This window comes from Protomyctophum bolini (assembly GCF_963924005.1).
Source record: "Protomyctophum bolini genome assembly, chromosome: 2".
Taxonomy (NCBI): Eukaryota; Metazoa; Chordata; class Actinopteri; order Myctophiformes; family Myctophidae; genus Protomyctophum; species Protomyctophum bolini.
This window is the reverse complement of record NC_137863.1, coordinates 33,672,323-33,690,243: the sequence shown is the minus strand read 5'-3', so window position 1 is coordinate 33,690,243 and position 17,921 is coordinate 33,672,323. Positions and strand designations below refer to the sequence as shown.

The window sequence follows — 17,921 nt, the reverse complement described above, 5'->3', positions numbered from 1 at the left end:
GGGGCCCTTTCATGTCTCTTACACTGCCTCAAGTTATGTGCACAACGCGCACGCACACAACACGCGCACACTCACACGCGTGACGCCTGAAAGGAAGAAGAGGAGAGAAATATGTCACAGATGGTTTGCCTAAACACGTTCCCTATACCAATAGCTAAATGAATATCTAAAACCTTAGGTCCGTGTCTCCGTGTCAACAAAAAAGTGGAACGAATGTGCCGCGACAAATTGGTTTATTTTCAGGTTGTTTGCTTGTTTTACATCACTGGGTGTTAAAAGAGATGGGAGAGAACATGTAAAACATGCTGTTCCATCTGAAAAGGACGGTTTGAGAGCAGAAGGTTGAGAATGCTCTCTGATACAAATCAGATCCTGATTCTTCCTTTTTGGTCGGTTGTGTGTACCAGTGTTGTTTTCGTCGACTAAAACTAAGACGAAAAATGTCCGTTCCACTGACTAAAACTAAATGGAAACCAAATAAAAACGAAGCTATGATGACTAAAACTAATTTGTTGACAATTTCGTCAACAAATAAAAACTATAGGCTAAAATGTTAGGAAGGGACTAGTGGACAAGAGATCCACTATAAGTCACAGGTTGTGCGCAACCTAACACACAAACACACACGCACATATTAACTGTATAATATGATGATTTCGGGTGTGCAAGTACACTAAAGTGACAGTACAGTACAGTACACGGTAACTCTGTCATTCTTCAACCGTTTCAGACACGGGGTGGCACGCCGGAACCGGTCCGGCCCCCTGGGCACGTTCCTGGGGGTCTGGATGTTCCCGGGACCCCCACATGGTAACTGTCATTTCTCTACTGTTTCGGACGTGGGGCGGCTCGGGAACCGGGGCCGGCACCCTGGGTGCGTTCCTGTGGGTCTGGAACTTCCGTAATGACAGATTTTACACTTGCTGAAAATAGCCGATCTACAAGCTCGTAGATCGGCTATTTTCAGCATGCAACCAAGTGTAAAATTACTTATACTGGATCTCTTGTCCACTAGTCCCTGCCTAACATTCATCAGTGGAAAAAGGTAGTCGACGAACATTTTTCGTCATAGTTTTAGTCGACGAAAACAACACTCTTCAGAAGGCATTCTCTATACGATAATGCCATCAAAAACCACTGTAGAACTAGGGATGTGAAACAACTCATATTTGGCAAATCGATAAATCTGTCGTGGCCGGTTTGGGGCAGAGGTTCATCGTTGGCATCCAGGTACACAGTGTGTGTGTGTGCACAGTTTTGCATGGATCGGGCCAACGGTGCCGGAGATTAGCTGGTAACGGACGGACGTAGTGCAAAACATACTCTCTCCCCATGCCGTCGGCCTGGTGGAGACAATAAAAAAAAATATATATACAAAATATAAAAACATTTTTCGACTTCTATGTTTTTGAGTCGATTGCGATGAGCATGAGTCGAAAATGTGACTTTTTTTCACATCCCATAATGTAGAACAAAGTCATTGTGTGTCATTCATCCTATAAGGAGAACAAATCAGCTAATGGCTGTAATTGTCTGTGTTCCTTCATAAGGAGAGGCCGTCCTATACTCTGCCACTGCCTCGGCAGAATTAAATCCATTTGGATTTCATAAGCAACTCATTTGATGCTGATCCCTTCGTGTGCTCAGAAGTGAAAACCATTCATAATTTTTGCCATTGATGGATGGGCACTACAACAGGATTATATGGAAGCCCTGTTTGCTATGCACAATGAGCCAGCTTTAGAATTATGGTACGTGTGTGCGTGCATGTGTGTGCATGTGTGTGCATGCGTGCGTGCGTGCGTGCAGCTCAGTCACGCTGTCTGTCTCTGCTGAACTTCTTTTTTTATCGACCCTCGTTTGTGTCTACAGTGTGTGAGTGTGTGCATGGTGCGCGCATTGCTGACTTTGTGAGAACCAAACGTCCTCAAGGAAGAAAGTGAGGAAATGTATCCTGCTGTACGACTCATATTTTATTGGATTAAGAGTTAGAGCAGATGGATAGATTCTTATAATTGGTCCTTGTAGAAAGATCATCCATCAGGACATAGACGATACTACGATGCATTCACACAGTATACACATCCCTTAGCTTATATAGAGAGGTTAGGGAATTAATGTATAGTCAATGGAAATCATTCGAAAGTCTTTTATAGATAAAAAAAACTCAAGTGTGTGACTGTGTGTGTGTACCGTGTGCAGCACAGATCAACTCTCTCTGATCGCCCCCCCCCCCCCGCCCCCTCCTAATCCTTCCATGTCACTTCACCCCCCCCCCATAGCTTCACATCTGGGTCTTTCTAGTCCTCACGTGTGCAGGCAGACGAGCAGACTTCCCCACCACACTCGCGGCTTGACAACGAACGCGCCCACGTTTGCATCGCAGCTATATATACTTTCGAGGGGCATGCTTATGCATACAACATTTGAGAATGGCAATTTTAGAAATGCTTTTTTTTCTCCCTTCTTTTTCTTTGTTGCCATTTTTAAGCGTAACTCTTAGGGCCGAGTTATATTTAGTTCTGCACAGTGAAACAGCCCAGTCTACACATGACGCCCACAGCATTCCGCAGCACGTGATGCTATTATTCTCATGCAGTGCATGATGAGACACCGCTGGTGCAACCAAGTATAGATCGGATCATTCTTATAACTCCAACCTGAATCATCATTTCCTAATTGTAAGCCTATATAGCACACACGTATAGTAATACAAGCACACGCACGCACGCACGCACGGTTCAGCTCAGCTCAGCCGCGGGGTGTGGAGGATTTGGCGGGTAGAATGGGGTTTGTATGCTGTATATCTATATGGCGACGCAGTGGTTGTCATAGCTGCTGTATCCATCCATCCACTCTGCGTGTAATCATTGTATCGGTGCTGTGTGTGTGTGTGTGTGTGTGTGTTTGTGTTGTACACCGACCACGTGCATTCAGCCAATCAGCACACTGGTAATATGGAATGGGCAGGTGGTGGTGTTCTCACAGCAGGAACTGAGTGTATTTGACAGCATGGAGGGGAGAGACTAATGGTTTAGTGGAGCGAGAGACCACCGGAGAGAGGGAGAGAGAGAAGTAATCACGTGAGATGAGATGGGGGAGTGAACACAGCCTAGAGAGATGAGATGGAGTAGTGAACAGTAACACAGCTTAGAGAGATGAGATGGAGTAGTGAACACAGCCTAGAGAGATGAGATGGAGTAGTGAACACAGCCTAGAGAGATGAGATGGAGTAGTGAACACAGCCTAGAGAGATGAGATGGAGTAGTGAACACAGCCTAGAGAGATGAGATGGAGTAGTGAACACAGCCTAGAGAGATGAGATGGAGTAGTGAACACAGCCTAGAGAGATGAGATGGAGTAGTGAACACAGCCTAGAGAGATGAGATGGAGTAGTGAACACAGCCTAGAGAGATGAGATGGAGTAGTGAACACAGCCTAGAGAGATGAGATGGGGGAGTAGTGAACACAGCCTATAGAGATGAGATGGAGTAGTGAACACAGCCTAGAGAGATGAGATGGAGTAGTGAACACAGCCTAGAGAGATGAGATGGAGTAGTGAACACAGCCTAGAGAGATGAGATGGGGGAGTAGTGAACACAGCCTAGAGAGATGAGATGGAGTAGTGAACACAGCCTAGAGAGATGAGATGGAGTAGTGAACACAGCCTAGAGAGATGAGATGGAGTAGTGAACACAGCCTAGAGAGATGAGATGGAGTAGTGAACACAGCCTAGAGAGATGAGATGGAGTAGTGAACACAGCCTAGAGAGATGAGATGGAGTAGTGAACACAGCCTAGAGAGATGAGATGGAGTAGTGAACACAGCCTAGAGAGATGAGATGGAGTAGTGAACACAGCCTAGAGAGATGAGATGGAGTAGTGAACACAGCCTAGAGAGATGAGATGGAGTAGTGAACACAGCCTAGAGAGATGAGATGGAGTAGTGAACACAGCCTAGAGAGATGAGATGGGGGAGTAGTGAACACAGCCTAGAGAGATGAGATGGGGGAGTAGTGAACACAGCCTAGAGAGATGAGATGGGGGAGTAGTGAACACAGCCTAGAGAGATGAGATGGAGTAGTGAACACAGCCTAGAGAGATGAGATGGAGTAGTGAACACAGCCTAGAGAGATGAGATGGGGGAGTAGTGAACACAGCCTAGAGAGATGAGATGGAGTAGTGAACACAGCCTAGAGAGATGAGATGGAGTAGTGAACACAGCCTAGAGAGATGAGATGGAGTAGTGAACACAGCCTAGAGAGATGAGATGAGGGAGTGAACACAGCCTAGAGAGCGAAGAGGGGAAAAAAGGAAGAAGAAGAACACTGGGAGGGTGAGTGAGAGAGCATCCACTGCATGGGAGGGAGGGTGAGCGAGAGAGCATGAGAGACAGAGAGAGAGAAGCTGTGACACCTGTTCATCCATGTCACATTAAAGATGGACAGTCAGGGGCCCTGATAGAGAGACAATAGAGATGGATAGAGAGAGAGAGAGAGGGGAAAAGGCCCAAGAGAAAAAGGAGAGAAGCAGGAATCTGGGGCGAGGGGGAACACGGAGCCGTTACTAAAAGGCTTAGTTTGAGAGAGCCCCCTCCCTATGCCTTTCCCACGGATGCACCCCGCTGCACTTCCTGTCTGCCGGGGCTACGGTCCATGAGGCGTAAGTCATCTCTGAGTCACCCCAAAACGCACCGACCATCAGCATACAGTACAAGACCCACACTGTCCATCAGCATACAGTACAAGACCCACTCTGTCCATCAGCATACAGTACAAGACCCACTCTGTCCATCAGCATACAGTACAAGACCCACTCTGTCCATCAGCATACAGTACAAGACCCACTCTGTCCATCAGCATACAGTACAAGACCCACTCTGTCCATCAGCATACAGTACAAGACCCACTCTGTCCATCAGCATACAGTACAAGACCCACTCTGTCCATCAGCATACAGTACAAGACCCACTCTGTCCATCAGCATACAGTACAAGACCCACACCGTCCATCAGCATACAGTACAAGACCCACTCTGTCCATCAGCATACAGTACAAGACCCACACCGTCCATCAGCATACAGTACAAGACCCACTCTGTCCATCAGCATACAGTACAAGACCCACTCTGTCCATCAGCATACAGTACAAGACCCACTCTGTCCATCAGCATACAGTACAAGACCCACACCGTCCATCAGCATACAGTACAAGACCCACTCTGTCCATCAGCATACAGTACAAGAACAAGACCCACACCGTCCATCAGCATACAGTACAAGACCCACCCTCCGGCCAGGCAGTGTTGTTTTTTGCAGCAGATTTTAGTTTTAGTCATAGTCTCTCTTCAATAGTTTTCATTTAGTTTCACTCACATCTTAGTCACCTGGAATGTATTGGTGTTAGTCTAGTTTTAGTCGACTAAATCTACAGTTGATTTAGTCGACTAAAATGTATTTTGTCGGTGCCTTGATGCCGTCGTACACTTGCTGAAAATAGCCGATCTACAAGCTCACAACGCGCTGCAGCGTGACGTGTTGTGAGCTTGTAGATCGGCTATTTTAAGCATGCGACCAAGTGTAAAATGACTTATACTGGATCTCTTAATGTCCACTAGTCCCTTCCTAATTTGTCTATTTGTTGACAAAACTTTCGACATATTTTGTCTTAGCTTTAGTATAGCTTTTTTTTTTTCTTTAGTTTCCATTTACTTTCCGCCAGTGAGAAAAGGTAGTCGACGAGCATTTTTCCGTCTTAGTTTTAGTTGACGAAATCAACACTGCTGTGGCCCTATCCCCCCTCCCCCCCCGGGGGGGAATGATGGAGGCTTTGTGCAGCTGTGTTTGTTGTCTTACTGAATCACCTCCTGGGTGAGACCAAAGCCTATGATAATTCATGCACCCTCACATGATGGGAGTGTAGATTACGGTTAACACTCCGATTGCCCGGGGTTATTGAATCCATTAAATCACAGCGCCCAATCCATTTATAGCAACGGAGCACTTTTCCCGACGGACCAGATGTTATCCCGACCCGGATGTGGCTGTAGCAGCTAAATAGTAGTAGCTAAAGTAGCCAAAACACTCTTGATGGCGATCGACAACAACGGGAGGCATGATTAAATCTAACGCGACTAGTACGCTTTGTACCCGTTTTGTACAAATCGCCACAACTCCTCAACGCAGCGTTCGATTGCGGTGAAACTGCATGCATATTCCCACTAGGCTGAGGAAGAAATGCCACTTGACAGTTTTCACATCAGCGTCATGGTGGCGCTACAATAGGCCAGGTTGCGACACACACACACACACACACACACACACACACAATACATGTTTATATTTCTCCTAAACATTTTGCCAAACATCACACACACCCCTGTCCTCCTGGTGTAGACCTGTGCCCAGAAGGGCACTTTTTGTAGTTTTTATTTATTTTATTGATATTTAATGTTTTGTGGTTACTACGAGTTGAGTCACTGCCAGCTGAGCTTACGTCAATGAGGAATCTCAGGAACGCAATGTGTTGACAGCTGGGCGTGACGTATATTAGCAGCTACATTGCTTTCATACCCTTGTAGTTTCAAGGCTTTTGCGGCCACATTAATTCAATTGTTTCCAGAAACTGGCTGTATCAAATATGAATGGACATCATTAACGACGCACAGCCAACCCCCTGACAGAAAGGCCGGGATGATCGGTTTATTTTTATATGAAGCGAAATGGGGATTTCAATGCAAATAAGAAAAATACATAAACCTGTGTACTGGCGCCCTCTACTGATGTCAGACTTCGGTGCATAATTCTTAAAACGCTAAAAAGGGGTTCCCGTCCTGGATGGGTTAAGACATATATTGACCCAGGTGTTTGGTATAAAGTATTGAGTATTTTAGTCGTGATGTGAGCGCCCCTCCAGAGATACTTTTGTGTCTCTTATTTGTACATTACTTGAGTCTCTCCAATTTCCAGTACTTTTACTTCTACTCTACTGAGCTCGTAGATCTGCTATTTTCAATAGATTTTGTACACATTTTGAACTTGGGACATTCTGCACAATGAGTACTTTTACTTTTAGTACTTTAGTACTTTTACTTGTAACGAAGTAGTTCTAAATTGCAGTATTTGTACTTTTACTTAAGTAAAACAGAGTACTTTTTCCACCACTGGTTGTGAGTATACCTCCACATGCACAAAACGTGAATAATGTAGCGATAAGGCTATACCACAGTGCTATACCACATTTTGATTCATATTTCATTCTGATTTTTAAAACAGTTCCTATACCATCTCTTTATATCTTATCTTCCTCCGTTGTCTTATTAATAGGACTGTCTTGACAGCTTAGTCCAGCAACACGCCATATTATGTAACTCACTTGTATGTATATCTCGATAGAGCGATAGTGTCCTGTCTAGAATGTAAGGCCTCACTCACACTGTTGCAACATGCATACAACTTGTCTTGTGTCTTGACCGTGTTTAATGGCCGCCCCAATGCATTTCCAATGGAAGTCACATGGTTTGACAAAACATTTTTGTTTGATGCGGGGGAGGGGGGCACAACACAGCCATCAAATACAAATGTTTTGTCAAACCATGTGACTTCCATTGGGGCGGCCATTAAACACAGACAAGACACAAGACAAATGTTGTATGCCTAAGATGATTTGACTGGTGCCTTGTTCATCTCTGTTGTTGATGTTGTTTCTCCTTCTCTCTCTGCTCATCTCAGCTTGGTCTTCTCTTGTCTTCGGTTTACTCACTTGTTCGTTCCACACACGCTGTGTGTGGAAAGCTATGTACTGTGCCTTAAATACAGTAGACCTTGCTTACAGCGTGAAAAAGACAGATCCAAACAAGTACTGTGTGCGTGCGTGCGATGGGTGATGAATAGTTTTGTGTGCGGCTAGCTGGGTGTATTGATAGCTAGCTGTGTCAGACCAAGAGTTTCATTTGGGCCTCAGGAAATTTTCCACTGTTGGTTTTTCCACACCAGGTGATTCATCAGGAGGGTGGTAAGAGTGTGTGTGTGTGTGTGTGTGTGTGTGTGTGTGTGTGTGTGTGTGTGTGTGTGTGTGTGTGTGTGTGTGTGTGTGTGTGTGTGTGTGTGTGTGTGTGTGTGTGTGTGTGTGTGTGTGTGTGTGTGTGTGTGTGTGTGTGTGTGTGTGTGTGTGTGTGTGTGTGTGTGTGTGTGTGTGTGTGTGTGTGGCCGGTGTCTGCGTCCACATATGCGTCTGCTTCGTGTGTGTGTGAGCAGCTGTTTTAATACAAAGCTAGAAGCCACTCAACACTCTACCGTAATAATCTGGTCATAATGTTGGATGTTGCCAGAGTTGGTTGGTTTATGAAAACTAGCCTTTCTTGCCTTTCACTCTCTCTCCAAACAAGGAGTGGTCTGAGATTAAAAAAAACTGAATTGTTAATGAAGTCATCTCTCTAAGCCTGTGAAAAACACAACACCATGATAAGAAGATTAAATGTGTACTTGTAATGGTCCGTCCCCCCCCCCCCCCCCCCCCCCCCCACAACACGTCAGTGGAGGCCAACCACATCTGTATAGGTGAGATTTCAGGTTCCCTGCACCGTGACACTGTAGCGGACATGGACAGCCTAACCCATTTTGGACTGAGATTTATTTAAAAAAAAGTCTTCTACATTCTAAACGGGTGTATGAAAAACCTATGTTTCTATATCAACCTTTTTCATGTCAAGGACCCCCAGAATGATCTGTATTTGGCCACGGAACCCCATCTCAAAATCTGGGACCTATATGGATCTCCCAGAAGCAAAAATTTGAGTAAACCAGAAATGATTAGATCAATGAATTACCAGCTGCATTATTATTATCTGTGGGGGACCGCTATAACTGCCTCTGTGTCAGTTTCAGTGCAGTACTGTAGTTTAGGTAGGAACCAAAATTCTCTTAAGGCGGAACTATTGTGTTCTGAGTCGGTCGTTTCCGCCCAGACATATTTGCGGTGCATACATACGACAGCCAATGAGAAAGCCAGCTGGACTAGCTTGCACCAGAGTGTAGAGTAGGAGAGTAGCGACATGCTTTGATCTCGCCTCAAAGCGGGTGCCTATGGGCTATAGTTCCAAACATTGGAACTATCCCATTGAGATAGAATGAGCACTTCCACATTCCATTGTTACAATGGGAGTCAACGCTAGTGTCACCACTCTCTTACTAGATTACTCTGGCTTGCATATCGATTATAGACTTGGCTTGCTATTGCATAGCAGCTGGTAAAAAACGTTCGCTCTCAAAGGGTATATTCAAAGATTTGCAGCACATTTTCACGATTCTTAAAAAATTTGCAGATCTACAAGCTCTTCCGCGCTATGAGCTTGTGGATCTGCTATTTCTCAAGAGCTAAGGTATATAACATGATGCTTAAAACACCAAAAGGTGTTCCCGTCCTGAATGGGTCAATAATACAAGATATACTGTAACCTAATTCAGTGTTTCGGACTGATCTGTTTAATTCTTCGTTTCCTTAAATGTTGCCATTAATTATTGTGATTTTTTTAAAAGATTTTCTAAAGATTGTCATGAGTTGAAAACAAATCCAAAACTTATTTATTGAATAGAATAACAATAATAAAAAAAATCCCTAAAAAGAAAAAAGATTCTTCTAATTATCACGTGTCCCGGGCAAACATCTGAATATTGGATTCGACATGGATATTGTAATTATTAGGGATGTCCCGATTTTTCGCTCACGATCCGATCCCAATACCTCCATTTCTGTGTTAGCCGATAACAAATACCGATACCATTGTTGTGATCTCATGTTGTCTTTATAGCTATCTATATATCTCATGTTGTCTTTATAGCTATCTATATATCTCGTGTTGTGTTTAGCTATATCTCGTGTTGTGTTTATAGCAGACTCCTCACTGCAATTTGGGCAACTCCAAAGCAAACTCCACATGCCCCAACATTTTATTTACCTGCAGTGTCAACCCCTTGTCAGATCGGTGGTTAGACTGGCATATTCGCCGATACCGATATGACCCAATATGACAAATAAGGGCCGATTGGATACTTTTCCTGATACCGATACATCTCTTGTAATTAGAGATTACCCACCACCGATCCCACCAATATGTCTGTCATGGCGTTGTTGTTACGTCGTTGGGACGTGTCATTTGGCGGGGGCTCTGATCGGGCTTGCCCACATTTTGATTTATAATATCGTTACTGTCCCGGAAGAAAACCACCTGAGTCTATATTCTTGAGGGTTTCTTTTGATTTATTTTTCTTTTCATAAATCAGTGCTATTGGTATATTGAACCAATGGAAAGTATTAAAAAAGCGCTTTGACAAAGACCTATAACTCCACTTGAGGAAGGATGTTTTTTCTTTGTTTGTTTTTTTTTTCTGAAAAAATGAACCATGGTGGTTTCTTCTTTCAGACAGCAGAGATTACTGACAGGTTTCGGCCACGTGAAGTCCTAATAGATCCACAGTCCAGTCGCTCTATTTTGCGAGTGGATTACATTTGTTTTCTCTTAAAAAGAGCTTTGAAACCTCTTTTTGGATAGTGCTTAATGTGCATTATGTTATACTTTAGCTATTGAATAATAGCAGATCAAGCTCTACAAGCTCTGCTATTCTACAAGCTCTGCTATTCTACGCTCGTAGCGCGGCACTCTGTGCCGCACTTCGAGCTTGTAGATCTGCTATTTTTGAAAGATCGTGAAAATGTGGCACAAGTCTTTAATATATTATGTTTTTAACTTAGATCTTTGCTTCTTGGGAGGTTCCCTGGAACACTTTTTTTTTATATGGGGGGCCAAATCAAATTTGTGGGGTCCTTGACATGAAATAGTTTGAGCACCACTGACATAGAAACAGGTTTTTCAGAAAACTGTCATGATTTAGACGACATTTTGTTGAATCGAGCTCAGGTCTAAATGGGTTGAACATTCTGAAATAATTCACTTCCAGAGCCCCCCCCCCCCCCCCTTCAACGGATACAATGATTTTAGACAGCTTTTTAGTAGCATTAGAAACAATGCCTAGTATAAGGTAATGGGTGATATGAGCCGAGTGAACGACTAATTGGATCTTCAGTGAAGATGATGCCGCTTCAAACTGACAAGGTATCAAATCTAAGGAATGGAAAAAAACTAGTGCTGATGATCAAATAACCATCTAGTTCACTGCAACAAAAAAAGAAAATGTTGCATAACTTTGTTTAAAAATAACTACGATAAAAATAAAGGGCTGCAGAATCTCACGCTCAAATGGTAAATCGTGCGTTTATATAGCGCTTTAATCCAAAGTGCTCTAACCCATTCTGGGTGGGAACCCCTTTTGGTGTTTTAAGCAATATGTTATACTTTAGCTATTGAAAATTAGCAGATCTACAAGCCCGTAGCGCGGCACCGAGTGCTGCGCTATATGGGCTTGTACTATATATTCTTTCAGAGAACTTTTTAACTCAAATCTTTGCTTCTGGAACTGAACATCTTTGTTCCTACTCTCACCTATGGTCATGAAGTTTGGGTCATGACCGAAAGAATAAGGTTGCGAATACAAGCGGCCAAAATGAGTTTTCTTCTACGGGTGGCTGGCATCTGGGTGAGAAGTTCTAGGGTGAGAAGTTCAGTCACACGAGAGAGACTCTGAGTAGAACCGCTGCTCCTTCGCCTGGAAAGAAGCCAGCTTTGCTGGTTCGGGCATCTGGTTGGGATGCCTCTCGGGCGTCTCCCTAGGGAGGTCCTCGAGGCACGTCCCACTGGGAGGAGACCCCGGGGCAGACCAAGGCCCAGATGGAGGAAATACATCGACTCACTGGCCTTGGAACGTCTGGGGATCCCCCAAGAGGAAGTCACTAATGTTGCTCTGGAGAGGGAAGTCTGGAGCTCTCTAGTGGAGCTGTTACCCCCTGCGACCCGACTACGGATAAGCGGTTGAAGATGAATGGATGGAGAAAACTATTTATTTAGAAGCCTTTCTTTTTTTAGAATCGGCCTCAACGGTCTAAACGGATTAAAGGACAAAGGATATTGTGTTACGTTCGCATCGTGCCCTCAGAAAGCTTCGCTGGATCTGATGTCATGTTTTCAGTCCTTGTGCTTTACAGCAGAGTTCACCAATGACTTGAAACCAGTGGTGGAAAATAACTAAGTACTTTTCTTAAGTACTGTACTTAAGTACACTTTTTAGGTATTTGTACTTGAATCTCTCCAATTTCCAGTACTTTTACTTCTACTCCACTACTTCTCAGAGCCAAAATAATTAGAAGGAAGAAAAAAAGGGCAGGTTACAACACCTTTTTTGTTGTTTTTCTTCTTTGTAATTATTTGTTTGGTCCAAAATATTGTGTTTGTTGTCATGATTTGTCACGACTCGAGTTGGCTTCGTACGACGCTTAAAAGGTCTTTAAATAAATACTTTTTGAAATGTCTATGGGAAAAATGCATTGGGAATTATTTCCTGGGCCTGGCGTCGTCATGAAAGGGGGTGGGACTGCGACACTCCATAAGGCTCTCAATGATATCAATGAACCTAAGTCTTTATGCATGGCTGTAATACGCACGGTACAGGTACAGTAGACTATATACAGTACCTCCTAGTCAGTGTGTCAGCTTGCATCATCCCACTCTGTGCCAGATGTGCTGCTGATCTCCAGGTTATACGGCAGACATCCCACAGCTTCAGTTTAACTGGGTGCGGTGTGAAGCTGTGACTCGTCGACGTCTCCTCAGCTGTGGGTGATTAATAGACGTATATCCTGTGCTTGGGGTGGTGGTGGTGATGAATGAAACGGCGTTCGTCTCCCCAGCTGTGACGGAGAAGCTTGGATTGTCTGGGAGGCTCGTGCTTACGCACACACGCACATGCACGCACGCACACACACACACACACACACACACGCACGCACACTTTAGTCACGTAGGCATGGTAGTGGAAAGACATGAGAGACAAGACATGTGCTCATATGAGTCCATGTGTTTCTGTATTGTTCTATTAATCACAGTGGGAGACTGACGGGGGTGTGTGTGTGTGTGTGCGTGTGCGTGCGTGCGTGCGTGCGTCCTGTGGTACATGTAAGAGTTGATGCATCATTCTATGAGAACCATGCTGTGGAAACTATCCTCATGGCTCGTACACACTGCACGATATTTGCTCCGATTATGCTGTCGCGGATGCAAGGTCGGGCTCTGATGGCTGAGGTTTTGCTCGCTGTGTGTGTACGGCTCTGCGAGAAGATATAGCGCCGATAAAAGCACTCACCGACGCCTTCCCAACCGTTTCTGAATATCTGGCAGGTTTGATATTTGGCTCTGTCGCCGACTGGACATCGTACAGTATGAACTGGGTTGCGACCGCACACCGAGAAGGCCGTATCACAGCCAATGAGAGCACAGGACACTGAAAAGGAGTGATTACTCTGAATAAATAAAAGTTGAATGAATGAATGAATAATAACGGCCCTTCTTCTCAACGCAGCTCATAACAAACCCAAGCTCTCCTTTTTATAACGTCTCCATTGCCTCTTGTCCTTCCAGAGCTTGGAGCCGGAGGAGGATCTCTGTAATGGACAACAGGACTCCCAGATCAGGGCCTCCTCCTGTGCTGCTCAGGCCCGGAGTCGTAGTGGCAGCCGCAGTGGCAGCAGGACGTCCCAGGCCCCCCAGCAGCAGTTCCAGGCCCCCCAGCAGCAGTCTCAGGCCCAGCAGCATTCTCAGGCTCCATCCTCAGACGGTGGATTGTCCCCTGCTCTGGCCAGCACCCTGGAGCACATTGTAGGCCAACTGGACGTTCTCACTCAGGTAAGGAACCAATAATGCCGTGTCTGTCTGTCCCCCCAAATACAGGACTCTGTCCCTGCATGTTACACCCCCCCCCCCACTCCATTTTATCTCCAGGTGTTGTGATCCTTGTGTCTGTGAGGACAAAAACACAAAGCGTTCCTTGCTGCTGGTGGAGGCTCTGCCTCTCCGTCAGGGCTCCTCCGGGTGGAGGCTCTGCCTCTCCCTCAGGGCTCCCTCCGGGTGGAGGCTCTGCCTCTCCCTCAGGGCTCCCTCCGGGTGGAGGCTCTGCCTCTCCGTCAGGGCTCCCTCCGGGTGGAGGCTCTGCCTCTCCCTCAGGGCTCCTCCGGGTGGAGGCTCTGCCTCTCCCTCAGGGCTCCCTCCGGGTGGAGGCTCTGCCTCTCCCTCAGGGCTCCCTCCGGGTGGAGGCTCTGCCTCTCCCTCAGGGCTCCCTCCGGGTGGAGGCTCTGCCTCTCCGTCAGGGCTCCCTCCGGATGGAGGCTCTGCCTCTCCGTCAGGGCTCCCTCCGGGTGGAGGCTCTGCCTCTCCCTCAGGGCTCCCTCCGGGTGGAGGCTCTGCCTCTCCCTCCGGGCGGAGGCTCTGCCTCTCCGTCAGGGCTCCCTCCGGGTGGAGGCTCTGCCTCTCCCTCAGGGCTCCCTCCGGGCGGAGGCTCTGCCTCTCCGTCAGGGCTCCCTCCGGGCGGAGGCTCTGCCTCTCCCTCAGGGCTCCCTCCGGGCAGCTAGCCTCTCCTAAACCAGAGTCACACTTAACTCATAATCCGCCGCCAATAATTAATAGCGTACTGCCAAGATTTTATCGCGCGTAACACTTAACTTTGAATATCCGTAATTGCATACAGTGACAGACAGTGTTGTTTTCGTCGACTAAAACTAAGACGAAAAATGTTCGTTTTTACACACTAAATGAAAACTAAGCTATGATGACTAAAATGAAGAAATATTGAAGGGTTAGGGTTAGGGTTATTGAAGTGTAAAAACAGTCATTACGACGGCATCAATACATTTTGTTCTACTAAATCAACTGTAGATTTAGTCGACTAAAATCTTATATTTAGTCGACTAAAACTATAACACTAAAACATTCCAGGTGACTAATGTGACTAAAACTAAATGAAAACTATTCGAGAGACTATGACTAAAACTAAAATCAAAATGTGCTGCCAAAAACAACACACTGTGTGGTGCAACCGCTCTGGAAGTGGGGAAAACTGATAAATGAGCATTTAAGCATTCAGTGGACAGCCTCGTCTAGACCAGGAATGATGTGTGCCAGAAAGCTAATTTATCATTTCCATCATCACAACCAACAATACACTATGAATACGCTATGAACTATACAAGTCAAAATTGCTGTCTGGGTTTTGTCATATTGGGCACAAATTCTGCAAATTAGAGATGAACTATCTTTTTTTTTTAAGATTTTGTAACCGATTTTTCACCCCTGTGTCAATTATCTAATGTGATCCTGAGCTCTACACACCCTCTGCCAACCTAGTCCCCATATATGGGGGACATGGGGAGAGCAACGGACTTGAACTCATGCTTCCTTCATGCCTGAGTGTCCAAGTCGCTCCTTTACACCCGACAGTTTCCCTGGTTGGACCTTCTAGCTGTGAGGCGACAGCACTACCGACTGTTCCACTGTGTTTTTGGCTTTTATGCCTTTATTGATAGTTACCTTGTTCTTGAAAGGTGCTATGTAAATAAAGCTTTATTATTGTTATTATTATAGTTACAGACAGGAAAGAGGTAGAGGGATAAGGGGAGAGACACGCAGCAAAGGTCGTCATGAACGGGACTCAAACACGCGGCACGCTGTCAGGTCAGAGCCTATATGTGGCAACCACATTTTTTGCCGGATTTTCGTGGTTGAAAGCTGCAAATACTTCAGCGTATGCTCTAAAGGTAATAAAACGATCTTGGCAGCGTAGAATATTGGATTAAATAGCGGGGAGCGCGTGTTTCTCAAGTAGAACTGTTAATTTACCCAGATTGAAATACTTGTGCACATGCTTTAGTACAAAAAGTAACTTCTAGTGCGTTAGTTCCAAAAAGACAGGCTGAACGCATTTCTGTCACGTCACATGCCTTTGATATTCATCCCAGAACCCTTTCAATATTTCACATTTCTCGATAATCTGTGACTTAAAAAGCTGCTCATGTTCCTGTTCTTTTAAATCATACTTCAGATGGCGTCTTAAATTAACGTCGCACCACCAACCAGCCCTCTGGTGATGGTTTGGCCCCGGCAAAACCATCAACAACGCTATTTATTTATTTCTGCCGTGAAAATCCTGCAGATTCTTCTTCTTGTTCCCCCCCATCTCCATCAGTGTTGATTTTGTCGACTAAAACTAAGACGAAAACTGTTGCCTGATTTTTCTGATGACTAGAATCATACAAAAGGAGTTGAGGATCACGTTTGAACAATAAAATAAACAAAAAACACAAAAAAACAAAAATACACAAAAAGAACCTCCCCTGTTGTTGCTACCTTGTCGTGATGGGGAGGCTTGTGTGCCTCTGTGACCCTGAGGACTATACCGGTGGGGGTTATGCCCCCGGTAGGTACAACCAAGCCCGGCAGGTTTCAGGTTAGAGGCCAGTCCAAAAGCAGCATTGCCATCAACCATTAGCAGTAGGATGGTTGGAGGAAGATTTGACGGATTTATGCATTTGTCATACATACTTTATGAATGGTGTTTTTGATGTTATTCTATGAAGTCACAATATTTCGATGAAATGGTTCATGAAAGTCTGATCAGTGTGTTTGATATCATTAACAAACAACAATGTAAATATTATACATTTTGGGGAAAAGTAATTTTCGTGATATGCAAATGTGGGCATATTCAATATATATTAAGCTAATTTGCATATTCAAATTAAGTTTCAGAGAAACTTGTAATACAAAAAAGTTTAGTTTTCATGTTAAGATTCATTGTGGGAAGTTTCATTGTGATAGGACAAAAGAAAAAAAAAAGCCCATTAGGGTGTTTAGTTTTCTCGAGGTATTAGCACACATCTTGAATTGATAATTAAACATATTTCCGCATCTAGGATTTCTTAGGACTTTTAGTATGTTGTTCTAGACACCTCATAGAGATGATCTATGGTGAAAAAAATTGTATTTGAATTAGTCTGTCTGGAAATGCTACTTTGCCTGGACTATTGGTTGCATGCTGAAAATAGCCCATCTAAAAGCACACAACCACTCGTCGTCAGCTTGTAGATCGGCTATTTTCAGCAAGTTTAGTCGACAAAATGTGCTGCCAAAAACAACACTGATGACCATTATTCTTCAGCATTACAGCTCGTTGTAGACCCAACACTCAAAGACGCTGCGAGGGAACACATTAATTATTCAGCATTTAGACCCCCAGCTTCCAAAGCCAACGTTTGCTGCCTTGGCCACTTCTCACTTGTCCCCCTCTCTCTAATCTCTCTCTCTCGCGATTGCACGCACGCAGTTTAATAATCTCTCCACCCCTTCCGCCCTAATTATGAACATCTCCCTCTCTGTCACCGCTGGTTATGAACCATCCCTCATGTCTCCCTCAAGTATGAGCGATCCCCCCCATCATGCGCTCTCTTCTCTGTGTCAATCATAAGTCATTCTAGCTGCCATGATGACAGTGCTTGTACCACGACCACCACCTCCACCACCAGATGAAGTTATACATGCTTCAGCACTGTGAGGTGGAGTTACATGCTTCAGCACTGTGAGATGGAGTTACATGCTTCAGCACTGTGAGGTGGAGTTACATGCTTCAGCACTGTGAGGTGGAGTTACATGCTTCAGCACTGTGAGATGGAGTTACATGCTTCAGCACTGTGAGATGGAGTTACATGCTTCAGCACTGTGATATGGAGTTATACATGCTTCAGCACTGAGATGAAGTTATACATGCTTCAGCACTGTGAGATGGAGTTACATGCTTCAGCACTGTGAGATGGAGTTACATGCTTCAGCACTGTGAGATGGAGTTATACATGCTTCAGCACTGAGATGAAGTTATACATGCTTTCAGCAATGTGAGATGGAGTTACATGCTTCAGCACTGTGAGATGGAGTTATACATGCTTCAGCACTGAGATGAAGTTATACATGCTTTCAGCATGCTTCAGCACTGTG

The 17,921-nt window shown here is 44.9% G+C and overlaps 1 protein-coding gene across 1 annotated transcript in view; it reads left to right on the top strand.

Annotated features, from left to right (window-relative positions):
* The window catches only part of poc1a (POC1 centriolar protein A), a 52,646-nt gene that overhangs the window by 29,912 nt on the left and 4,813 nt on the right, over positions 1–17,921 (top strand). Inside the window, exon 10 of the mRNA XM_080780022.1 lies at positions 13,524–13,787. Coding sequence (XP_080636148.1) covers positions 13,524–13,787 — 264 coding nt within the window. The remainder of the gene's footprint in view (positions 1–13,523; positions 13,788–17,921) is intronic.